Source organism: Passer montanus, unplaced genomic scaffold (assembly GCF_014805655.1).
Source record: "Passer montanus isolate IOZ18808 unplaced genomic scaffold, ASM1480565v1 scaffold25, whole genome shotgun sequence".
Taxonomy (NCBI): Eukaryota; Metazoa; Chordata; class Aves; order Passeriformes; family Passeridae; genus Passer; species Passer montanus.
In genome coordinates, this window is record NW_024367149.1 from 2,367,810 (window position 1) to 2,392,941 (window position 25,132).

The following is a 25,132-nucleotide window of genomic DNA, read 5'->3' on the forward strand; positions in this document are numbered from 1 at the left end:
CGGGCATCATTCTGGCAAATATGGTTTTCTCTTGTGCTCGACTGTGGGCTCATACATTTCAAAAAACTGCAAGGATATTTAACTAGGTTTGGCTGCAATCCCTTTTCTTCTTTTTTTTTCTTTTTTTCATATCTGTGGCCACATACCTTTGATTCTGAGTATCTTCCATATCAGTTGATTTGTTTACAAATCTGAGCTGATGTGAAGACGCATCCTTTTTTTAACTGAAGGAGATCGAGGTATTAAACCATCAATTTAAAGCCATCAGTTCCTAACCAGTGACGACAACACCCCTTGACTTATGCAGCATAAGCAAAAATCCTGTGGAATGCTTATGTTCACCTCTCCCATCAACACTGACGTCACGAATCTACTTCTCAACTAAACCAAAATATATTCTGATGGCAAACAGCCCACCCAGCTCTGCTCGCTGCCTCTGCAGATGGTAAAACTGCAAGGTTTCAGGATGAAATTTGTCTGCCTCCAGACAGACCAGGGCACTGGAATTGGGCTTCGGGGTGTCTGTTGTGCCTCAGGGCCAGCATGGCCTGGTGCTGTGCACTGGCTGGAGTGTCTGAAGACTACTGATTGGGAGGACGGGATTCAGATCTTCTCTGAGATAAATATGATGCTTTGAGGTACCTTAAACATTTCCTGTAAAAGGGGATGAATTTTGGGGCTGGATATGGCTGACTTTATTTCTGGTTTAAATGGCAGCACGTGGGAAAATGGCAACCGAGAGCTGGCTGGCTCCAGCTTCCCTCGCCACCGGATTAGGGTCAGTCTGCCTCTATCCCTGTGAATTGTCTGTCATCCTCTTCACCCTGTTGTCTGAACTTTCCCACTTTCCTCAATCCTCACGGACTGAGCGGCACGGAAGCGGTCCTTCCTTCCCCTCCTCCCAGGCTATAGATAGTCATTGTGTGTTTATGTTGCAGTCCCGGGGAAGCCCACCATGATGATTAGCACGACAGCCATGAACACAGCCCTCATCCAGTGGCACCCACCCAAGGAGATGGTAGGGGAGCTGCTGGGTTACCGGCTGCAGTACAGACGTCTGGATGAGGAAAAAATGAACACCATAGACTTCGGGAAGAGAGACCATCACTACACAGTGACCAACCTGCACAAGGGGGCCACGTACCTCTTCAAATTGTCTGCCAAGAACAGAGCTGGCCCAGGAGAGGAGTTTGAGAAGGAGATCACAACTGCTGAAGATGTGCCAAGTGGCTTCCCACAGAACCTGCGTGTGGTGGGTCTCACCACTTCCACCACAGAAGTTGCTTGGGACCCCCCGGTCTTGGCAGAAAGGAACGGCAAGATTGTCAACTACACGGTGGTATACAGGGACATAAATAGCCAGCAGGACCTGGCTAACATCACCAAGGACACGAGTATCACTTTGACAAATTTGAAACCTGATACCACTTACGACATCAAAGTGAGGGCCCGCACCAATAAGGGGGCTGGGCCACTCAGCCCCAGCATCCAGTCCCGGACCATGCCTGTAGAGCAAGGTAAGTGCCCCTCTAACAAACCCTAACAGGAAGTTCTGCGTCCAGGACAGGGACCTCTGCTTTGGTTCATGAGGCTTCACTCTCCTCTGCTGTGACTGTTGTGATCAGGTACTGTGTGACTCCCTAGTCTAAAACTAGTTCAGTGAGGGAAAGCTCAGTGAAGATTTTCTAAAGTTGTCATTTGCGGGGAGAGGGCATTGGTGCCACCTTAACTGCATCCACAGGCACACTTGGATGTTTTATCTGTACATGAAAGGCTCTTGCTTGAACTGGAGCAGGTGGCTGAGTAGGATCATCTGCAGATCCAGTACCTGAATTACACTGCTGTTTGATCATGACGAAGGGCCAAGGGAGTGTGAGTGGAGTGGGGATAGAGAAAGGCTGCAGCTCAGCCTACAACTTCCTTTCTGTGATGCTGAAACGTATAGTCAAAAAGCAGAACTCCTCTGGAGACTGTAGACTTGGTAAAAGGCTGCTGGTCTCTTCTCATTTCTTACTTCTCTGCTGTAGCTGAACTCTTTGACCTCTGCTGCTGAGTTAGACAAAGAGACTCGGAGTCGAGCTGCCGCCTGGCTCCCTCCTCACTTGGCTTTACAGTGCTCAAATATCTTGTTTTTCATTCCAGTGTTTGCTAAGAACTTCCGTGTCAATGCCGTCATGAAAACATCTGTGTTGCTGAGCTGGGAAGTGCCTGACTCCTATAAATCTGCAGTGCCTTTTAAGGTAAGAGTGGGATTTGGAGGACAGGAAGCTCCACCTGTAGCAGTGAGCAGGACAGTGGATAGCAGCATCAACTGGGTCCTGTCAGTCAGGGGCTCACCACTGTAGCTCCATGATGGTGGTCACACAAGCTTGTCCTGATGCCTGACATGGAGCTGAGGTGTGAAGAGTTATAAATCTGATTTAATCACAAGAAATTAGCAGGACAACGTGGTCTGAAAACCAGCCAGTGAATAAAACTAAGAGTAATTCCTTTTACTACAAGTCCTGTCTCAGACATTATATCACCTTCATGAATTACTTCAGAGCATCAGGGCAGATGCATAATCTCAGGGAGTGAAGGGGCAAAGCATCATCAAACTTCCTGAAGGCCTTAAGGTGTGAGTGGCACAAAATGAGTCAGTACAGCAGGAACTCTGCAGGAGTGCTGCTCTGTTTTCACCAGTACAGTTCTGGATGTGGTGTCATCCAGCAGGCTGCAGAAAATACTGATGACCCTGCCTTCCTGCTCTTGTCTAACCCCTAGTACTTGAATGTATAAAAGACTGGAGTTTGTAGATCTCAGTGCAGTTTCTCTCCATTAAGAAACAAGACCAACATGTCACATCATTGAAGATAATCTTCCCAGTCTCAGCACCAATCTGCTGCCTCTGCAAAGGTGCTGGGCTGGAAGCAGTGTGACTTCTCTTTCTTCTTGCATGTGCCCCCTGCCATGCTGTGCCTAAAGTGCAAATACGAGGCCTGCATGAGCTGTGGGGGATCCATGGCCAGGGGAATGAGGAGAAATCTTGAACTGCATCCACATCAAAGTATGTGAGTACCTCCCCTTCCTTGTTACTAACTCTCCTTGTTTAAACCCTGGAGCTGAATTACCTTGATCAATAGCAGGCACTTGTTAACATACAGTTTAGCTGAAGCAGACAAGGCTTTTGTGAAGACCTTGTGGTATTCAAAGCTCTCCCAGATGTAGGGCACGTTAGGATCAGTGTTCAGATATCTGGCTGCAAGGAGCTTCACAGAGCACTGTTACTTGGCACTCGGCTGCAGAGGCAGTGTGCTTCATTTGGCCTTGTCTTGTGGCCCAAAGCCCACATTGCTGTCTGACAGTGCCGTGCTGGAGAGGGGCAGTGTGACCCTGGGAGCATTACTGCCCCACAGGGATGGGGGAGTGGTAGCCTGGAGGTAGCCAGGAGCCAGGGATGTAATGCTGATGCCCTGTCTGTCTCCTCTCCTAGCTGCATAGCTGTGATTGCTATCACAAGGTGACTCAGGGTCTGCCCCTGCTGCGGATTAACCCTTAGCTGCCATGGGAGATGGCATTAGCCACTTATTAACTTAAGAGCAGTCATGCAAACCAGAGTGTTAGAAGGATATTTTTCTAATAGTGCCTGCTTTTTATGAATATTCCCAGGCTTGCAGACCTACATGAGTCAAGGCCAGGAGCTAAGAGGGTCAGCTCTAACTCGTTGATGGTGCCAGTTGAAAGAAATCCTTAACCTTCAGGATTTTGTGTTTTTATAAACAAGGTTCACCTCTCTCCTCTAATTCAGGCACATGGGATGCTGAGGCCAGAGCCTAATACTGTAACTAGCATAGCAGATAAATCTCCATGGGAACAATTAGTATTATCTACACTTGATAAACAGTCTCATGCTAAATCTATGTCCCAAAGGGTGTCATATTCTACTTTAACAGATTTAATTAAAGTAGATATTGTTCTGACAATGAATAGTGAGGCACAGGCAGGACTGGTGCTTTTTTTATTAGAGAATGAACTGAGACCTTAAGATTTTTCATTGCTGCCAAATCAATAATGAAGTTTTGAGATCTCTTTGGGGAATTTTCACAGCTTCTTCTGGTCCAGGAGATAAATTCCTTGTAAAATGTTGCCCAGCAGTTGTGGTGGAGCAGAGGCACTATTCCTTTTTTTATTCCACCTGCAGAAGGCTGTTGTTGAGCTTTCATGGAAAGTGCAAGATAGATACAACCTTCTCCTTGGGGAAAGTGCATTTTCCTGAGATACATTCTTCAGCTTAAGCGTGGGACAGAGGATATATTGGTTAAAGGCAGCATTACAAGGTATTTTAGAAATGGGCAGAAGGAGCAGCGCCTTTTGAAAATTATAATGATAAAGGTTTGGAAATAACCCCTGAGAATGCTGGGCAGTGCTTTCTCACAGTGTGTCCCATAGAATGTAGTAATTACTCCTGCCTGGAAATACTCCAGCCTTGTCTACTTTTCCATCGAGTTGTTATCTTTCCCAGTATTGCACACTATGTGTCTTTTCATCTTTTAGTTCAATACATTCTGTACTGCCTTGAAATCAAATATGAGAACTTCAGCAGTGACATTTGGACCTACCTAGCTTTGCAAATCTTCTCCTGTGAGTAGGAGCAGCAGAGATGACATTTTACAGCAATCTATAGGCTAGTCAGCACTGTTTGGCAGTTCAGAACCCTTGGGCCAGAATTGCTCTGGTAGTTACCAGTGGGCCATGATGCAGCCTCTAAATAGCATTCCTGCTTGAGCTTCCAGGCATCTTCCAGCTGCACATGAATGACTGTCTCTGAGCCCTTACATTAGTGTAAGGTTTACATAGAGGCCTTAACTAATGGTGCATAACATTTGAGAAGACAATGTGTTGTGGCAGGTAGAGGGACGTGGAACTGCTGCAGCAGCTGTGAAAAAGAGGGATGTCAGAGAATGCTTCAGGAAAGCATTGCAAATGCCAATTTCACTGTCTTTGGATGCAAACTCTTGTGCATGGCAATAAAAATCATCATCTGGTGTTAGCACTGATTCGGAGGCTGTGTCCTTGCCAGTTACAGTGCAGAGCAGGCAGGGAAACTCTGAACTGAAATGCTTAGCATCTCTTCTGCCTCCTCTTGCTCTAGGAAAATGGCTCTGTCCCCAGCACAAGCTCATGTGCAGGCAGTTGGTGGGTGTCTTCCCTAGAGCACACTGAGAAGCAGTTGGTGATGCCTTTATTAGGAAAGAATTCGTAATGAGAAATCTTATCCAAGAGGCAGCAGAACTCTGTGGGCTTATCATCCTTTCAGCATAGGTTTTAATGTTGGAAGTTTGGTTTTGTTCAAATCTGTGTGGGAGCACATGAAAGAGAGGTCTTGCTGCTTCCACAGAACATGCCCTGACTTCCTGGCATCGGGTGTATCTAGACCTGTACTATTGCAATGTCATTGGAAGGGGTGGTGCTGGTCCAGACAGCAAAGCTGCTAAGATGATTTGAAGTCTAGTAGTCCTGTCTTTGGTGTACTTACTTCTGTGTCAGATCAACTACTTATCTGATTCCAGTGCTGCAAGAAGCATTTCTTCATTTTGATTTTTCACTCATTTTAGCACTCAGCTGATGCACATGTCTTTGGAGAAAGGGATTAAATAAAGCCCAGGGGAAAATACCATTAAGAGAAGTCACAACAGAAAACAATTCTCTCTGGCTGTTCTACTATGCTGCCTCTGACAGCCTTTCCCACATGTGGAGCAGCAGCAGGGCCTTTGTCCCTGCCAACCTGTTGCTTTAGTTACTTGATGCTTACTTTCATAGTCCGTTCCTGAAAACAGAAGCACGTCAACAAATGAGATTGATTGCCTCTCTTCTCCATAGCTGGCTTCTCTCTGCTGGTGTGTTACCCATTAGGAGTCTTTTCTAAACAGCAAAAAAGCTGGAACTCTTTTCTTCCTATCCTGATCTCCATGCAAAGTGACATGGAGAGGATTGAAGCATGCTGCGGGTATTGCTGTTTGGATAACACAAAAGCTGAGCTGCAAATTCTAGGCCTAGCCAGGTCCTTGTGCTCCGCTGTCCTTCAGATCTTTTTCCAGGACCTTTCTTTTCCTTCCATCTCCAACACTGAACATTAGAGCAGTGCTAATCAGCTGCCCTTGTCCTAGAAAGCTGGCAGCTTTCTGTAGAGTTCAGCCACCTGCTGAAAAGGGGACTTGAAGGAAAGTTTGGTCCCCCCCCTTGCTGCCAGTGTCAGCCTGAAGAGTGGCCTCAGCTGGTGAAAAATTATTTCAAGTAATTAGTTTTCCACAGAACTGTCTTCTCTCTCTTTCAAGGCCACTGTTGAAACAAGCACATTTTACTGTGGGGTCTCTGCCTGCAACACCTAGTAACTGTCATGGTTTAACATGCTCCAGCTCTACCATTGCCAGTTTTTGGCATGCTGTGTCTCTGCACCACTGTCAGAAATACAGCACTCCCCTGCCATGCTGGACAGTCACCTGGTGCAAAGAAATGTGCTGCTGTTTCACAGCTGGGACACAACCTATGGCCTCTCTAGCTGTGTACACCCCATTGGTCTCTGTCTCTGGGAACTGTGTGAGTTCCTGCTTTGCAGAGGCGACACCCAGGGTTTTGGGGTAAGGAGTTGTTCCAGTAGGATCAGGATCAAGGTTCCCAGGGCAGATGGGCTGCTGGGTGCAGCTAATCCAGCAATGCCCATGGGGGAGCTGTACCTGGGGGAGCTGCGGGTCCTGCATATCTACAAGAGGGCATTGAGAAATGTTGTCAGCTGAGGGTCCACGGGGGGAAGCTGTGTGTGGGGGGCTGCCCACTGCCCCCAGCCACCAGTGCCTCTGCCCTGCCCTGCCCACAGCCCCTCGCTGCAGGCACGGCAGGGAAAAGCAGCTCCGACCTCCTGCCCACGGCTGTGTGGCGCCAGCATCTGTTGCCATGACGACAGGGTGTCACACCTGCAGAGCCGCCATTCTGGGTACCAATTTGTGAGCCCTGTGCTGGATTTGTCAGATCATTGGTGAGGCGTGTAACCCCCCGGTCACCTTGCTGGGAGGGGGATGATCTGCATTAAGCATCCAACCAGGCATCAGCTGGTAGACATGGGATTGACACCAATTTAAGCAGGCAGGGTTTTACACCACAAGCCTATTGCGTGTTGTAGCCTTGTGAGAGAAGAAACAAAGACCCATTCATTTCCACATGGGGGCAAAGCACAGCCATCTGGATTCCTCCCCCAAGTAGGTACTGAAAAGCAGTGCATGTGGCACCACCAGCCTCACTGCTGGCCCTGGCCACCCAGGCTGAGATGACCCCTCTGTGCTCCATCACTGCTAGGCACAGGGAGCACAGCTCACCCTCTGCTGGGGGTTGCTCTTCTTTAGCTAAAGATTTATGGCTGTTTACAAAGCATACAGTAGCCAGAGCACCTGAGGGAGGGCCCAGAGCCAGACTGTCATCTCTAGCGCTGCTATTTGGAGTGTGAGTTTGCAGCAGCAGCTGTCAGCTGCATGAACATGTCCTTTTCCTGTTTCAGATTCTGTACAATAGCCAGAGTGTGGAGGTGGACGGCCACTCGATGAAGAAGCTCATAAGTGACCTCCAGCCAGACACGGACTATTCTTTTGTGCTAATGAACCGTGGGAGCAGTGCAGGGGGGCTCCAGCACCTCGTCTCAATCCGCACTGCTCCTGATGTCTTGCAAAGCAAACCCATTGCCACAAACAAGTACATACAGGAAGGAAAATTCACACTAACTCTTCCCAAAGTGCAGACCACTGTGCCAGTTCGGTAGGTGCCATTCCTGGGTGGAGAAGGCAGGGTGGGTGGCTAGGGGTGGGGAGAGAAAGGCAGGACAGACCTCTGCCAACGTGTGGATTTTGTAGCTTGGGAGTGAATTTCCAAGCAGGCTTTGTTACAGAGGCAGGCATTTACCCATAATATGGATCATGGTCTTGGCTCTTTCTGAGCAAATATTGATGTGTAATAAAATTAAGACAATTCTCTGACAGTTTGCCCTCACCCTGGTGGGTATACTCCAGATGCTACCGGCAAAAATACAGTTGAGGATCAGGAGGGACTTTCTCTGACACTGTATAATATCCTTTAAATAAATAATGCCTAAAGCCTCAAGGAGATTAAAAAAGCGAGTTTGTGGAAGTCTTATTCGTTACTGTGGTATCCTTGAGCTGAAGCACAATTTCCCCAGGGTTCTTGCTACAATCCGATTATATAAATGTCCTTCTCACAGCTCCTACACCACCCTCTGGAACCCAGTCTGTAGATCTTCATTATCCTAATGAATGGTAATGGCAGTATTCTCTTCTCTGGTGCAGCTGGAAACCAGCCTTTTCCTTACTGAGCTCTTTTGCTGTTTAAAGGGCAGGGAAAGGAGTAGGTCATCCTTGAGTCATACAGCACACATTATTTGGTGACCTGCCAAATCGTCAGGGAGACCATTGGGAGATCTGCCAATGGTCAGGGAGCCTGAGATGGCTCAGGGTCCAGTGTTTACACTTCCTTCCTTCCTTTCCAGGTGGTACTACATTGTGGTTGTGCCAGCAGACCAGAGCACCAGCACGCTGACTGCTCGGTGGCGGACGCCTGATGAGATGGAGCTGGACCAGGTAGGAGCCTGCAGCAGCTGCTGTGATGGAAGTGGTTCCCAAACAGCCCAGCACACTTTGCCCAGGCCTCCTGGCAGCATGGAAGCAATAACACAGGTGCAGGCTGCACATCAGAGATGGGGGCTGTGGGACGGATGCCTACTCAGCCTTTCTTCTTGACACTATGTAGGAAGGAGGTTGGAGTCAAGCTAAGGAGGAGCCACCTCCCAGAATGTGCCCCCTTAGGAGACCACACTTGAGTGTCTCACAGCTCTGGCCAGATCCTGTCACAGGTCTTACAGCCTTTTACAGTCCTTGCAGCCTTTTTCACATTAAATGACCATGCTGATATTGAAAACAAGCTAGGATAGAAAACTATTGGTTTCAGTTTATTAAGCTTTTTTTGTCAGGAGGCTTTTCCCTCTCTGGACAGGACCTAAGCCTGCAGTGTAGATAAAGAGTTCATTCTTGTATCTAACAAAACCCACAAAGCTCCCTTCACACCTGCTTGTTAAAGGCTTTGAGCATGCACCAGCCATTACCCCAAGAAGCAGCTTGTCCTGTGCTGGGGATGCTCTGACACCCGAGGCGTCTGCAGGTGTCAGGAGACTCCCACACAGGGCTTTGTGGGCTCTTTCTTCCCCACACGCACCACCACCCCCAAAGTGTAAAGGAAAATTTCTAAGAAATCACACATAGAAAGATCCATTAAGATAACAAAGTTGCAAGCTTGTAGCACTCAGAAATGACAGTCAGAAGCTGCAAGTCAGCTTGGTTTTATTTACACGATCACGCAGTTGAACCCCTGAGGTTCCAGCTCCACAATGGGTATTTGTGGTTCTGTTCTGCAAATGAAGCACAGCTGTGTGATGGAGAACCATCACCCACAGGTCTCCTGCATATTTTCATTGCAGAAGTTTTCCAGCATCACAGATGTCACAAGGAAAAGAAGACCAGCATGGTTTTCAGCTTTAGATGATTGAAAGCTATCGAAAGAAGTAGTTTCTGTCTCTGTCTCACCAAGCCTCAGGCAAATTATTTAAGCCAAAATTTTCATTAGCAGCCAGTGTCTTGCATATGTGATGTTTTTGAGTGCTCAGTTTGAGATCCTGGAGCTCTCATTTGCAAAGCCTAAGCATCCCCAGCTGCAGAGAAAGTCAATGGGAGCTGGATAGAGTCAGTGCTATAAAGAAAATACTAAGTTTTCTTGAAAAACAAAACAAGCTGATGTCTTTTCAATTTGACATTCAAATTTAGTGGACTTTTTTTACATTAATGTTGCAGTGTTTCTGTTCTTCATCTGTAAAATTGGGATAATCACTTTTATCTTGACTCATATGGGTGTTTGGAAGATAAGATCATTAATGTTTGTGAAGTACTTGTAATAGTATAGTGATCAGCACCATAGAAAAGCCCATGAGGAAATTATTAATTTTGTCTTCAGAGCTGGATTTGAATAGTAAGCAATAAACAAGGCCTCAGGCTGCATAATGCAAAGAAGAAAACAAAATGTGGAATATCTGCTCTTTGATTAAGCACTGTCTGTCCTGTGTGTTGAACAAAGCAGGGGACTTACAGAAAAGATAGTCTGACTCTGCAGTCAAGGGTGCAGCACACTGCACATGCATAAGACAGCTGAATTAATTTTGCACAGGGAGTATTAATTTTCTAATTTTTCAGGATCTCAACTTTGCAGGCCTAGCAGTTTTCTGATGCAGTCTTTTGCTGTGCATTACATGTACAAGTGACAGAAGCCTCCAGCAGCCTTAACCACAACTAGAGCCCTGTGGTTTTATGTACATGCACATAAAGCTGCACTTTCTGCTCCAAAGAGCTCAGCTGTAATCTCAGCCAGATGCAAGAGATGGGTGTAGGAAGCAAACTCCACACTCCAAAAACTATCTTTCTGCTTTTTCCCTTTGGGATTACAATGACATTTGTGAAACCAAGATTTCTCCAGCCTCTTTTTTTTTTCTCCTCCTTAGGAGGAGTAAGCCCAGCTTAGCAGTGTGGCTTTGTGTGCACATCACCGTCCCTAACCCTCTGATGTTCCCCATCTGCCCTGACAGTGTTGCCTTGATAAATTTCTGTGTGAAATGCATTTCATCCCTCCTTCTTCATTTTGAATTAGAATTTCTCTTCCAAACTTGATGTTCTTTTTTATTCATTGGGAAAAAAATCTTTAAACATTTGAGTCATTCTTAGCAGTGCAATTGGATTTTTGTACATTATATCCTTTTTCATTAACTTGTGGCTATGAAATTTACCAATTTTACTCTGAACATTCCATGAAATCTGTTACTATTCTATGTGGTTTAAACAAAGCTCTGCCTGCAGCACAGCAGCAGGTGAGATACAAGGGCACTGACAGAAGGAAAAGACACGGCAAATGTCACTTTTTCCCTAAACATCAGCATCAGCTGTAATTCACATCCAGTGTCCTTAGAGAATGTGAGTTGCTGTCCAGACCAATAATTAGGCCACAGAACATGGCTTGGTTCTCTCCCAGCCCATTGGGATACATGACTCAGGGGGACAGTCACAGCCAGGCTGTCTCAGCCCTAACATTTACCACATCAGCTTCCCAGGGCTCAGGACACTTCCAAAGATGAGATCCTAGTGGAAGTTCTTGCAATGAGGCTCAGTGGACAGATGGCCCAGCAAGCCCTAAATGGATAATACTTGCCTCTGGCTCCTTAGTACCACCAGATACAAATCAAACCCAGTTACCTTCTCCTCCCTTCCCCTCACCCCTGCCGAGTGCTGCAGCCAGGAAGGTGACAGCCTGAGGTGGTGTCATGCTGCCAGCAGTAGTGATGGCACTTTGTTTGTCCCCAGCTGCTGGAGGCCATAAGCCAGGGGAGTCAGAGCAGGCGGCAGCGACGCCAGGCAGACAGGCTCAAGCCCTACATTGCTGCCCAAGTGGATGTGCTGCCTGAGATCTTCACCCTGGGGGATGAGAAGAACTACAAAGGTTTCTACAACAAGCCTCTGTCTCAAGACCTGAGCTATCGCTGCTTCGTGCTGGCCTCGCTGGAGGACGGGGACACGGTAAGGACTTTCTGGGGGGGACAGCCTGTCCTAGCAGAGCTGAGCTGGGCTCAGTGCAGGCAGGGTGAGCAATTGCTGCAAAGCAGGATGACAGCTTTTTCTGTGCAGGGAGGAGGGAGGCTGCATCGCTGGCCTGAACGAGCGGAGGCAGCCGTGGGAATTGACTTGATAAATGGTGTTTTTGGAGGGAAATGGCACCGTGTGTTCCACATAACAGATGAGTGGGGAGGACAGTGTCAACACACACGTTCTGCACAAGCTCAGTTCTGGCTTGCAGGGCTGTGCTCAGAACCTTGGCACATGGTTGGGATGGGTTCTCATTCTGCTTTGGTTCAAGTGTCTGTAGAAAACAGTCCACAAAATCCTACCCTGCACAGTGACTGCTGATACTCTGCAGTGAACAGGATTCTCCCCCTGCAAACCTGCCCTCACAGGTGCTTCTCTGCCCAGAATTTCACTTTGAGATGACATCTGGAGAAGCCAACCTGTCACCCATCACAGTGGATTATCAGCAGGACAAAGGTGCACGCTTCCCTGCTGTGTGGGGATTCCTCTCCTGCACGTCTCCCTGCTGGAAGCCAGCAGCACACTGGGCCTGGGCACAGGAGGGGCTGATGCAGTAAGCAAGGAGCAGTGCTGCAAGAGCTAGACATCAATGTCCAGCTGTAAACACAGGGCAGGAGTGGTGGTGGCAGCAGTAGCAGCAGCCAGTGTGTAAATAATGGAAATAATAGAGATGCACTGAATCATTTGGTTGGATTCCAAGCTGTGGCTTCCTTCCTCAGCCTCATTTACTTGTAATGGCTAATTAGGGCTGGTCAAGTTCTTCATTACTCATCCAGCTCACTTGTTCTTGTGGCAAGATGTGCACATCAGTGAGGGAAAAAGAGTCACAGATTAACAACAAGGTAAGGCAGAGGCCTTGAGATGACCACCCTGACAATCCCTTTCAAGAAGAGGTGACCTTAACTAGTTGATCTCAACTATAATCATCATCTCCTCACTACCATAGACCTGCCACAGCCCTCTAGTAAGCCACCAGCCAGCAGTAGCTCTCCTACACACCTCCTATATACCTGCTCCGACAGACCACCTTTCTGCATCCCCTGCTGCATCACATCTACTTTCATTTGGAGCATGAGGCACTCTCCGAGGCTGTGCACTGTTTCCCCCACCCAGCTCCTCTGAAATTGCTGGCTAAGTGTCAGCAGGAGAGCATAACATTGCCTTTCTTTAAAGGCAGAGGGAATGTGGTTGAAACGCTGTCTCTGGGAGCAGGGCACCGGCACCTCACAGTCTGCCTTTGGAAATGCCACTGAGATAACAGTCCTTCTGATCTCTTCTGCATCTGACTTCCCTTGGAAGATAATGCCTCTAGAGTGTGTCTGAAAAAATATGAATCTTTGCCCATTACACAAAGCTTTGGAGAGGGTCACACCTTGCTGCACGCATGAGCATGTACTCCTTCCCTCCCTCACCACCGATGCACCTTGACCTTCCTGGGCAGTCACAGGCAAAACCTTTTTGCTCCCTCACAGCGTAGCCAATTGCCCAAGAAAGGGGAGTCACAGGCTTTCTTGTCTGTGCCATGCTCAGAGCTGTAGCTGGCTCCCTGCCCTGTTGTTTGAACTGGGCGTGAGTGTAGGAACAGTCTGATGTGTTGCATTGGTCCTGTGCAGACATCCTCTAAGAACAGCATTAAACCAGGAGCTGGCAGCTATTTCAGTTATTGAAACAGGGTCTCACAGGGCTGAAAGGTTTCACAAAGTGGCAACTACCCCCCACACTTCTTTCCCAGACAGTGGCACCTCTGCTGATAAGTCTGAGGAGAGCAGCTAGGATGCTGAACTAGTGCAGGCTGCCAGAAGGATGTCCCAGATAAGAGCATTTTCTGTACTGCACACATGTTTGAAACCAGCCTGGCTGAGATCAAGGGCACCTGTGAGAGATCAAGATGTGCATTTGTGTGACACCAGCAGGCTTGATTTTTCCCTTTCTTCTCCTCACATATGTTGAAGACATGAAGTGCATGTTTAAACTCCAGCCTTAAAGCAGGAGATTTATAGATCCACAGGCACCTTTTCTGTGACCAAAACTTTCTATGGCAGGAGCAGAGCTTTCTAACTCCTTAATGCCTGGCAGCAGGTGCTGCTCAAAAGCCACAGGCACAGAATTGATACAGCTCTGGCCCTCTCAAATAGGTAGAAAGGATTTGTTTTGCAGCATTTAACCCTTCTGACCCAACAGCGCTGCATGGTGAGGGTGCAACACAGCTCCATAAGCCTTAGAAACAGCAGCAGAGCACCAAGTGTGGTGTCATTTTTCTGCAGGAAGGGTTTGGGTCTCTGCTGATTCCATCTAGCTAGTGGGGATAGAAAGCTTTCCCTTCAGGTTATAAATCACTGGGCTGCCACATTGCAGAAAGGAAAGGAACCAGTACGAATGAGCCTCTTTCTAAGGTCTGTTTATCAAAGACATCAGGTAGAAAATGTTCCTGTCATTTCTTTCCTTTAAGGAAGCCCGCCTCGCCCAGCAGGGGTTTTCCTAATATAACTCTATCCTGAAGAGATGTGTTGATATCAGCACAGCAGGTATTGTAAACCACTTAGGAATCATCAGCCAGCCTCATTGTGCAATTGTTTGGGATTCAGAAGCTTGTGATTGGGCTCCAAGAGAGTCCAGGGCTAGCAGGTGGCTCTTAGATGGGCTTCTTGAATTTTGCACCTCCAGGTCAGGTTTGTCAGCCATGAAGTTGCTGGCCCTGGAACTGTTTCACACCAGCAGAGTTGCTGGCACCCAGATTGTGTCAGGCCAGGCAGAAACTGTTGCCACAGCCTGACCTCCACTGGTGCCAAGGGAGGGAGTATCTCATGGTGTGTTGCTGGGGTTTGAGAAGCGTGATTGTTCTCTGCTAGCCAGAAGCAAGGGGAAACCTCAGCATTTCAGGGACATAGCTGGTGCTTTAGCATAATGGATGCTTGCTTTTCTCTCCCTCTCCTGCCTGTGCTGTTCAGAAGAGATATGCAGCCAGCCCCTACTCGGATGAGATCGTGATGGAAGTGGCATCAGCGAAGCAGCAGGATGAGCCAGAGATGCTGTGGGTGATGGGACCCGTCCTGGCTGTGATATTAATCATCATCATTGTCATTGCCATACTTCTCTTCAAAAGGTGAGATCCAGTGTGGGACATGGCAGTTACAGCATGGGCACTAGAGGTGCTGGCACCTTCAGGGCCTTCCTTGTAACCTTCAGGCGCAGGGTGTTCTGACAGACAGTCCTTGGTGGTCATGGGGAGGAGGAAGGTCTCTGCCTGGCACAGCAGAAGGCTTCTTTGCAAGAGAGCAGAAGGTAGTTAACATCAGCCCCAGGACACAGCTGCTGTGGACTCTGGAAGTGTATGAACAGTGGGACAGAAGAGAGCAGCTTTGTCCCAAAAGCCAGTCTGACTGCTCTCTCCTCACAACTAGGATTGGCAGCCTTGGGAACTTGTCCAGTACTGATTCTCTATAGAAAGATCTGTGGCAGCTGCCCCCTCTCCTGTGAATTTTGGCTGAAGAACATGACCTTGGTGGTGAGAGCAGGGCATGGATGTGCCAGGCTGAAATGAGAGTGGAGCTCTCTTCTTAGGGCCTCTCAGTCCTGACTACTGGATCAGAACCACCCTTACACTGTGCTCCCTGTGGGAGCAGACACCTCCTTTTGCTTGTCAGAGCAGTCCTGCTCCAGTTGTAACTAGTGTGTGATGGTTGTTCATCCTCTGGAGGAGCCATGGGTTGCATTTGCATGTGTTCATGTAACCTGTTCAATTACAGTAGGTCATTCTCTATCAGCTCAGCTCTGAGGTTCTGCTCCTCCTGGGCTCTCTATTTACATATGTCTCTCTAGCTGGGGAAGGGAGCTGCCTTTGTTGTCTGATTAAATGGAGTTCTGCTGTGCATGTGCAGTCATTGCCTTTCTGTCTCAGTGATCATCTCCTTTCTTCTGTTCCTGCTTTTCCCTGGATCTAGTAAGCAAGAAAGGTATGAATCCATTTTATGTTTTTGTTTTCCTAAAATTTCAAGTCTATTTCCCTTTTTAAAAATCAAGCCTGAAGCTACTAAGGGGCATCTTTGTTTTTGGGAGTGTGGAGCATGCCAGCCTTAGGAGTTTACAAAGACTTTGTTTCCTCAAAGGTATCAGCATCCTAGCAGTTGTCAGCCTCTCACAGCTCTCAGGGAGAAGTTTCAACATAAAGACTTCCCAGATTGCTTTTGCAATTAAATTAAAAATCAAAAAACCCTGACAATAACAGCAGTTATAGGGGTTCCTTTGTTTTCTCAGTCACTTCAGACTGAGCTGTTCCCTCAAGAATGCAGGTGCATTCCTGCAGTCTCTAATGAGGAAGCTTTGAGGGAGTACTGGGCGACTGTAAGAAACAGCATGTTTGCTGGTCTTTAATGAGAGAAAATAGCCCCAGAGGAGATTTCTGTAGCAGGACCCCATAGAAGGTATTCCCACCTTGCCTTAGCTTTGCCTTGTCCTGGTGTCATGTGAGTGGAGCACAGGGAAGCACTAGCCTGCAGTGCCCAGACCTGACACATGTCCCTGCTGTATCCTGGCCCATGGGGGAGCAGCATGTCCTCTTCCAGCACCACCCATGTGCCCAGAGTGATGCTGTGGTTTTGGCTGTCCAGCCTCTCTGTGGAGGCATTTTCTCCCAAAGGTATCTGTGTGTAATATTCACAATGGCCAGTCTATAATGGGAATTAACTGAAGCTGAGCAGCAGTGGGTAGCTTGGGGTCTGGAGGATGGTTTAGGAGTTTCCCTGACTGGGCTAATGAGACAGAGATAAAGTTTAATTGCGTTCTGTGCCCATTCCCCAAACAAGATGGCCCACTTTGCTTGAGGACTGGTACACAGTAGCACATTGCACATCCTGCTGTGCTCCTGATAGGAGGTTTATTTGCTGGCTGTGTATTCTCCATTCTTCTATCAATGGTCTCAGTCCTTCTGCTCTTTTGTCTTGGTCCAAGCAGCTGAAGGCTTCTGAGATGGTGAGATGCCTCAGAGTAGTGTAAGACTCACAAGCTGGCTCTCTCCATTGAACAGCTCCAGTGTTTGCTGCTGCCTCAGGCTGCAGATGGAGCTCACAGGCTGGGCCACACAAGGAACACACGCAGGTTTCACTCATGATTGATGCACTGTTTTCTCTAAGTGCTTCTCATTAGTGGCAGCCCAGCATGCCCAGCCTCTGATGGAAATGAAAGTGCCCTGTGCCTGTGAGAGCATTTGGGATCATGCATGGTTCAGGGTCATTACTATCCAGGGATGCAGCTGCCTTTGTGCAGAACCTGGCAGCCCTTCAGTGTGCTTCCAGGGGCCTCACAAGGAGAACCAAAGCAGAGAGTGATTGTTGCCATTTGCAGGCTGGTAAATGTGCTAGCATTCGTGTACAGCAGCAGTGCTGCTGCTCCCTCTCTTCCAGGAAACATCAGGTCAGCAGAGGGGTTCAGGCAAAATCCATTTGGGGACTGTAGCCAATATACAAAGTCTCTGTATATTCCTGCATGCTCAGCCTATTGGCCAGGTGCCAGGGTCAGCACAGGCTCAGAAGAGAGAACTGCTGTGCTGCTCCTGCCCAACACCCTTCTCCAGCCCTTGGGTATACCCACCATATTTGTAATCTAGAGCTAGAAGTGGGACCTAGAGATTTGCTAGAAACTCTTCTTGCAGTATTATGTTTTCCTTAATATTCACTTGTCCACTTTTTGATTGGATCTGTCCCTGCTTTGCCTGTGAATTCCAGCAAGAGCCTGAGGTGGTGGCATTGCTTTAGGCATAAATATAGCATGAAGAGACAACATTGTATTTTATTGTTCCATTAATACACGCCTTGGGTGCCTTCAACCATTCAAGACATGTATTAATGGCCCAATAAAACACACCCTGAAGAGCCTTTACACTATTATATTACAGCATTCTATATTTAAATATTTCTAATACTTGAAAAAAAATTTTATTATATCCTTCCACTACAGGAAATAGTTCCTAGAGACAGTAGAGGAAACAGTATCTTGCATCTGTCTGCATTTTCTGTAATAAATACTATGCAGAACACCACATTTCAAAACTGCCTCACTAATCAAACATCTGACATTGCTTATATATAATCTTTCCTGTTTCATAGATGGGAAATTGGAGGCATGGAAGATGATAGAACTTACCCAGAGCCCCAGGAGCCTGGGATGCACCTGGATGTCTGAGATACAGGGACCCAGACTCCTTCCTAGGGTGATTCATGCCAGTCTCTGCCAGAACTCACCTGCTTGTCTCTGCCCTCTCTGTCCACAGGAAAAGGGCACATTCCCCCTCTGCCAAGGATGAGCACTCCATCGGCCTGAAGGACTCACTCTTGGCCCACTCATCTGACCCAGTTGAGATGAGGAGGCTCAACTACCAGACTCCAGGTAAGGAGCAGCTCATCCTCTTGAATCTGCTTCTTCTCCTTCCTCTTCTCCATGTCCCCATGCCAAAGGCAGAGTTGCAGTCCTTCCCACCCTCCAGGAGATTCACACATTCTCAGTCACAGTGACACAGAGTGGGCCTTAGACCAAGGATGTCCGAGTATCTGCACTCTGGGTTGCAAATGCTTCTCCCTGGCCCTGTCACTGCAGGCCCGTGAGGTTGGGGAACCTGGATGGGGCTGGTCTGTTGTGTGGTGTGTGTCAGACACAGTGTGAAGGTCATTACAGCTGTCCTGAGCTGGGAGGAGCCTCCCTGCAGTTGGGAGTGTCCACACCTGGATGTTCCAGGTGCTGAACTAGCTTCACCCTGGCTGAGCTTCAGTCCTGAGGACAACTGGTGCACTGTTGGCCACATGGGCTGCATCTGGGGCAGTCAGGAGGTACTTAGAGCTCTTACACTGCTGAGGGTGTTCCAGCAGCTTCATTCTGGGATCTTTGGTGTGCTGACTCTCCTGCTGTGCTCTGCTAAGAGTCAAGAGAAGAGCTACCTGCAGACTACAGTGCTCTGCAGCCAGTGCTGTGGCCCACTGAAGGACTCTGCTGTTCATGGTGGTCTCAGTGCAGAGGATGATAGTTCAGTAAAAGCCATTCTCTGCATGCTGCTTTCACTGGCCTGGGATGCCTCAGGCTGTAGCTTTGCCAGCTCATGGAGGCAACTGTACTTACACTGCAGAAAGGTCTTGTGCTGCTGCTTTGTGTCTGCACGTCTCTGATGGCACCGAAAGCACAGTACCTGTCATTGTAGTGATCAGAGACAGGCTCGCCCCGACTCGTTCAGAGCCTTTCAGAGAGTCCAAGTCCCAGATGAGCTGAGGGAGCACTTGGGCTTTTGTGATGGAGGGAGCAGTTCAGCAGCAAATGAGGCACATACAGTTCTCTTCTAACTTGCACCTCCTCCTGGTCTCTAACCTACTTTCCTTTTCCTCCTGCTGCTCATTCATCTAAGAGCTTTCATCTAATAGGAGAGTTTTTGAAGGGGCCATTTCCTGATGTAAAATTGCTGTGTCTGGCAGGGGGGGCAAGAACAGCCTTTCCTGTTGCCACTCACAGCAGTCTGGCTCACATCTGGGGTGAGCTACACCAGCACATCTTTTTCTGTGCCAGGGCAGCTGTCAGGGGTCTGTAGTTAGTGCATCTCCCAGGCAGAACCAGTGGCAGTTCTCACGTGTGGGCAGCAGCAGGCTGGTAGTTGCCAGCAGAGCTGGCACGTTAATTGGCCACAGCAGAGCACAGGATGGTGTCACAGCATGGGAGGAAAATGCTGTGGGGAGCAAGGAAGGCACGTGTGCCAGGGGAAGAATATCTCAATAGGCAGATCACTGGGAGCAGCACTAAGGAGGGGGTCACACAGAGTCAGTAACAGCATGCAGCTTCTTGAGGAGGAGCACAGTGTTAAACAGGGCTGCTCCAGGACAGCTGTGCATGGGGACAGGCCTCTATGACATGTCTCCATGTGGACACAAAAACCATCTTTGCTGTGTGGTTGTGGTTTGCATTGCGTGAAGAATTGTGACAGGTCGGGCTTGCATCTGCTCCCATCTTCAGATGGGTCAGGGTGTCTGCAACAAGGATGTCCCTTGCTAGACCTGTAGCAAGGTTCAAGAGCTGCTGTCAGAGAGACGGGGGGCCAGGAAATTTCCTTTTCCTGTCTGTGAATGAGGATAAGCCAAAGATGCTGCTCATTTGGTAAGTTTGCAGAGCTCTCTGGAGAGACAAAACCAAGCCAGAGTGCGCAGTTCACTCGAGACAGCAGCAGGACCCTGGATACTGCCAGACAATGCTCCCCTTCCAAGAGACAGCACTCTGTCCTCCTCCCGTTCTCCCCAGTGCATCCCTTGTGAGTCTCTGAGGAGTGGAAACGGGTGTTGTGCAGCTTGAAGTGACTGTTCCACTCCTGACGAGCTTGTCCTCATTAATGAGGCGCATGAAATCCACCAAGCCCAGTGGGCCCAAGCTGTTGCCCCTGTCACCTGATGGAGGTCGAGACAGTGCTGTGAGGATGCATTGACAAGAGGTGCTGGCCACCAGCCCTGGTAGTTGGTCTCCCTGCTGGAGCTTGCTGAGCAGGGAAAACTTGTTTAATGCATAATTAATTGGTCTACTGTTATTAAATATTAAGCTTTTCATTTTTGTGGTCTTTACTTCAGACAAGGGTTATTCCCCACTGTTGGCCTCCCTGTACCAATGTACTGCTGTGCCAAGTCACAGAGGATACAGGACTGGGCAGTGTCCCAAAACACCGTGAAAGGAGACTGAGTTGTGCTGCTGATGAGCTGTGAGCTGGAGCATCAGGGGCACTGAGCAGAGGTGGCCGGGGCTGAGTGCAGTCCCCCTGGCCACTGGGTAGCACAGATGCCCCCTGTACCTGCCATCTACAGGCCCTTGCAGGCTTCCCTGGAGTATGGGGCTGGGGCCAGTGGTGTGCAGTGAGAAATATAGCACTTGGTGTCACATGATGGCCTCTGGATTCACTCCCTTGCAAGTAGCTCCAGCTCCAGGTGTTTGCCAGTGTCAGGGGACAGCTGGCCAGAGCCAGCAGCCTGCTGTGTAACAGAGCAGCCCCAGGGCCAGGCAGTCGGACCTATGCTGGAGGGAAGCTCCCAGTGCTGTGGTATATGGTGCTTTCCTTTTCATCTTCATCTCGTTGTCTTTCCATCTCTGAACCTCTGCAATGATGACTAAAGGCTAATGGGATTTCTGTTCTTGCCCCGTTTCTTTTCTTTGCAGGTGCCAGTGTCCCCTGTTGCCCGAATATCTCAAGTTAGTTTTAACTCCTGTTTTTATCTTTCGACACCTTTTGCTTTTTCTTTCCCTTTCTCTCTCATATGTGTATTTTCTGTTTCAATGTCATGAAGATCACCTTCACTCACAGCAGACTGTAAAATGGCAGTGATTCACTTTCTGACATGATGTGTGGGGCCAGGCTCGGTACTGCTCGCACGGCACTACAGCAGCTCACCGCAGGACGGTGCAGAAGGGAAGGTCCTGAGTGATGGGCTGCCAGGAGGCCTCTGCAGCAGCCCTTTCCCTGCTCTCCAGCCTCCTGCCCCCTCAGAGTGGTAGGCCAGGCTCTGTCATGGTGCCAGGCCTGCAGCTGGCCCTGCATGGGGACTGATAACCTTGGCCATTCTGGAGGGAGTGACCAGCTAAAAATCCCAAATGGACAAATTGAAGGGGGCTCTTCAGCGGTTGAACACACTCTCTTCCTACCTTGGGCAAACTGGTTTCCCTAGGCTGGGTCACCTCTGTCACAGACAGAGCACATGATGGTCTCTGGCCTGCCTGCATTTGGTCTGCTTTGCAGTGTGGGTACCAGAATCCCAGGCACAAAGGAAGCACTTACTGCTCTAGCAGCTTGGATGGAGTTGTACCAGCCTGCAGATAAAAGTGCCCCCTTGTCACTTGTCTTCTGAGCTTCAAGTTCATCCTCAACCAACCCTAAAAGCGTGGCCACCCTGCTCTGGGATGTACAGGCATCTGTGTATGCACGCAGGAACGGGAGAAGCATGTACGATAAATGCTTCCCCTGGGAGCAGAGCCAAGGCCTTTGCCGTGTGTGTCCCTGCAGGGGGACACCTCCGAGCCCTTCTAGCCTCCTGGTGAGCTCACTCTCCTCTTGCAAGAGCAATTGGAAGAGCTTGTGGAAGTCCTGGCAGTGTGTACAAATCTCTGTCTTGCCCTGCACTGTCAGTGGCTGTTTTTCTAGGCTTACCATAATGGGATTCCAACCACCTCTTTTCCCCACCTGCTCTTGCAGCTCTTTTGTTGCTGCAACACTTAATCTGGCCGGGAAACACAAATTTGGAGAGACCACCTTGTGTTTCTAGGAGAGATGAAGGTCTGCAGCCCTGCTGTGGTCCATGGGTCTGCTGTACTTCATACATAACCGTGTTGGAAGAAGCACATACTGTGGTTGTGTTCCAGTCTCTTTGTCCTTCCTGCCCCACCCTTCTGTCTTGGTCCCACACTGTTCTCATCATTCAGTTGCTCATGAGTGGCAGCTCTGCAAAGGCTGCTCCTGAGCTACAGCCTTAGAGTTCTGGCATGAGTGAGGAATTTGTGCCAAATCCAGCATCATCATCTCTGTCCCTTTGAGGGCTTGCTCAGCCACCTCAGGGATCTTGACAGCTGAAGTGGCAAACAGGACCATCTGCAGGAGGACCTCAGCACAAGGCAGAATAGGGCTATTTCCTTCTCCACCTGTCTGTGTGTTCTCAGGCCATCCATGGATAGCTGTGCACTGCCGAGCAATGGCAGGATGAGCGTTTGTTGGATTGGGTCTTGCCTGTGCGCAGTGATGTCAGATGTTTTATGCAGAGGTGTAACACTTCCGTGTTATCACCTTGTGACTTGTCACCACCATGTAAAATGTGTGTACCCAGCCTGGAGAGTGCTCCATCACCTCAGTGGCCCATCACTGCCATCTGTGGCAGTGCTTAGCCTCCTGAGCAATTGAGAAGCTTCTGGCTGTGCTCCAGCCTGTCTCCCTGGGTGTGAGTCAACAGCTTCAGCCTATTAATAATCATCATTACCCATGTGGGGTTTCTGGGAAACCCATAAAGCAGCCGATGGAGTCACGAGCCTTGGGATTTGGATGACGTGTTTCACAATCACGTTCCTGCCGGTTCAACATCTCAGCAGCGGAGAAGGAGTTTGTGATGGTTAAGCTCTGAGTCCCAGGGCCTCAAGAGGGCTCCTCCCAATCCCACATGCACACCCCCACAGTACCTGTCCCCTGTGTGGGATCTGTGGGATCCCTTCCTCTGGGCCTTTCTGCTGAGCAGGGCTTTAGCTGTGCCCAGAATGAGCTGTAAAGTTGCATCCCTGGTTTAGCCAGGGCAAGACTTCTGCCATGGCTTGAGCTGCATCCCAGCTCACAGCAGCCTCCCAGCAGCTGCTGGAGGGCACATGGCTGCCCATGGTGCCTTGCATGAGCCAGCCCAGAGGAGCTGGATTTTGGGCCCTGGAGCAGGCTCTGCCTCTGGAGCATCACTGAAGAGTTACACAGCTGTGGGCAGAGCTGCTCCTCAGCTCTCAGAACACTGCGCAATGTGCTACCAGGGGATCAGCCATTCTTCTGTGGGGCCCTTTGCATCCTTCTGTAATGCTCTGGGGACTGTGACAGCATCTGCCTGCCCAAAAAGCTGTGCACACCCACTGCAGAGGTTTCACTGCAGGTCTGGCAGAATTTCTTTGTGGCTAATGCCATTGCTAGGGGTAAGCAAGAGGATCAGCCTAAGCCCTTGGCGGTGAGAGCAGCAGTGTGTTCAACTTCAGCCCATGCGGGAGCCCGGGAAGCGCAGTGACAGCAGTGACAGCAGTGACCTGGGCCCTGCTGCCAGGGGCTGGCCGAGCCCCTGCCCGCTGCGTGGCTGCTCTGTGTGCCCGTGGCTGCACTGTCCGAGCATGCTCACCCGGTCATGCACATTCTGCACATCACTTTGTGTTCTGTTCACCGCCCCGCGCTCCGGGAGTGTGTGCCGCATGCCCTCAGCTTCCCGTCCATCCCGCCCGGCGCTTCCCATGGTCACACGTGTCCGCCTTGCACCCACCTCCTGGGTTTGCTGTGCACATGCTCTTGCTGAGCCTTCTGGGCCATGCGGAGCCGTAACAGTTCTCCTCTCCCTCCTCCCTCCTTGTCTCGCTTGCAGGCATGCGTGACCACCCCCCCATCCCCGTGACCGACCTCGCTGACAACATCGAGCGGCTCAAGGCCAACGATGGGCTGAAGTTCTCCCAGGAGTACGAGGTGAGCCTGAGAGCGGGACGGGCAGCAGGGTCAAGTGGTGCTGGCCAGGGCCCCAGCAGAGAGGGCCTGGTGCAAGCTGAGCTGTGCCTCTCCTGCAGCAATGCTGCGTGGTCAGTCCCCATGCCAGCCCTGGGAGCCTGCCAGCTCTCCCTGCCACCCTCACTGTGGTGGGAGCTCACCTTGAGCAGTTGAGGCATGGCTGGTACAGGGAGAAGGCCTTGCAGGAGGGTGCACAGCAGCCTGCCATGCTGTCCCTGTGGTTATGGTCTTAGGAGTGAATGGGAGCTCATGTCTGCCTACCTGGACTGTCACTGATTACTTTGTTCTGCTCTGTGAGGGCTGCACTCCATCCAGGCTGGCTGATGTATTTCAGTCTGCAGTATGCTGTGCCCATTCACTTCTGTCTGTGTTCAAAGCTTTGCTCTCTGCGCCATCCTCTGATGCCAACAAACATGTGTTGTGAGTTTTCATTCCTGCTTTCCCCACATAATCTCCCACTGGACTGTGCTGGCATTAACCTGTGCCATTCAGCATCAGTGTCCATAGAAGCTCTGCTGATGTCCCACTGCCCTGGAGTAGTCCAAGCTCCCCTCCCTGCACAGAGCTGTCTGCCTGTGACCTGCAGTCATAAGCTGCAAACTTGCCTGCTCTTCTGGATCATGCTCCCACCATTATCCATGTCTCTGGTGGAGCCCCTGGCTAGGCACTGTCTGCATCTACCACGATGCTGCCTTTGCTCACACACACAGGCATGTGCTGGGTGTTTGGGGAGCCCTCCACTGCACCTCTCTCAGCCCAACTCCCTGCAGCCCTGTCTTCCTCAAAAACAACTTGCCATATGGAGGGAATTTGGAGGGAAAGGGGCTGGTCTGCCTGAGGGCTGCCTCACCTTTTTTGGCTCTCTCCAGGCTGCATGATTAGGTTGCAACTGTTTGAAATTGGGAAAAGTTCCTCTGCAGCCATGAGAGCAGGAATGGCAGGATGATGTTTTGCTGTACTTATATGTAGAGCCCTCTTGAGCTGCAGGGGACTTGTAAATAAACCCCCCACTAGTATTAAAGAGGGAATAAATTTGGGAAGTGTTCTTTGCATGTGTTATCACTTCTGTTTGAATTGTTATCTGCCTGTGCCTGTGGCCACCCCTTCCTGCACCGTACCTACACTGATTTATGAGATGAGATCAGAGCATTTGCCCACAAGGTAGGATTATATATGCCAGGAAAGGGAAGGC

The 25,132-nt window shown here is 49.5% G+C and overlaps 1 protein-coding gene across 20 annotated transcripts in view; it reads left to right on the plus strand.

The window, feature by feature from the left end:
* Window positions 1-25,132, plus strand: part of PTPRF (protein tyrosine phosphatase receptor type F) — a 378,264-nt gene that overhangs the window by 327,958 nt on the left and 25,174 nt on the right. For 8 of the 20 annotated variants that reach the window (XM_039711435.1, XM_039711441.1, XM_039711448.1 and 5 more), the window contains 10 exons: window positions 939-1,517; window positions 2,143-2,240; window positions 7,529-7,782; window positions 8,528-8,618; window positions 11,436-11,648; window positions 14,663-14,817; window positions 15,656-15,667; window positions 17,980-18,095; window positions 20,880-20,912; window positions 23,804-23,901. In XM_039711435.1, coding sequence (XP_039567369.1) covers window positions 939-1,517; window positions 2,143-2,240; window positions 7,529-7,782; window positions 8,528-8,618; window positions 11,436-11,648; window positions 14,663-14,817; window positions 15,656-15,667; window positions 17,980-18,095; window positions 20,880-20,912; window positions 23,804-23,901 — 1,649 coding nt within the window. The remainder of the gene's footprint in view (window positions 1-938; window positions 1,518-2,142; window positions 2,241-7,528; window positions 7,783-8,527; window positions 8,619-11,435; window positions 11,649-14,662; window positions 14,818-15,655; window positions 15,668-17,979; window positions 18,096-20,879; window positions 20,913-23,803; window positions 23,902-25,132) is intronic. The other 12 variants (XM_039711444.1, XM_039711446.1, XM_039711447.1 and 9 more) reach the window with 6 other exon arrangements.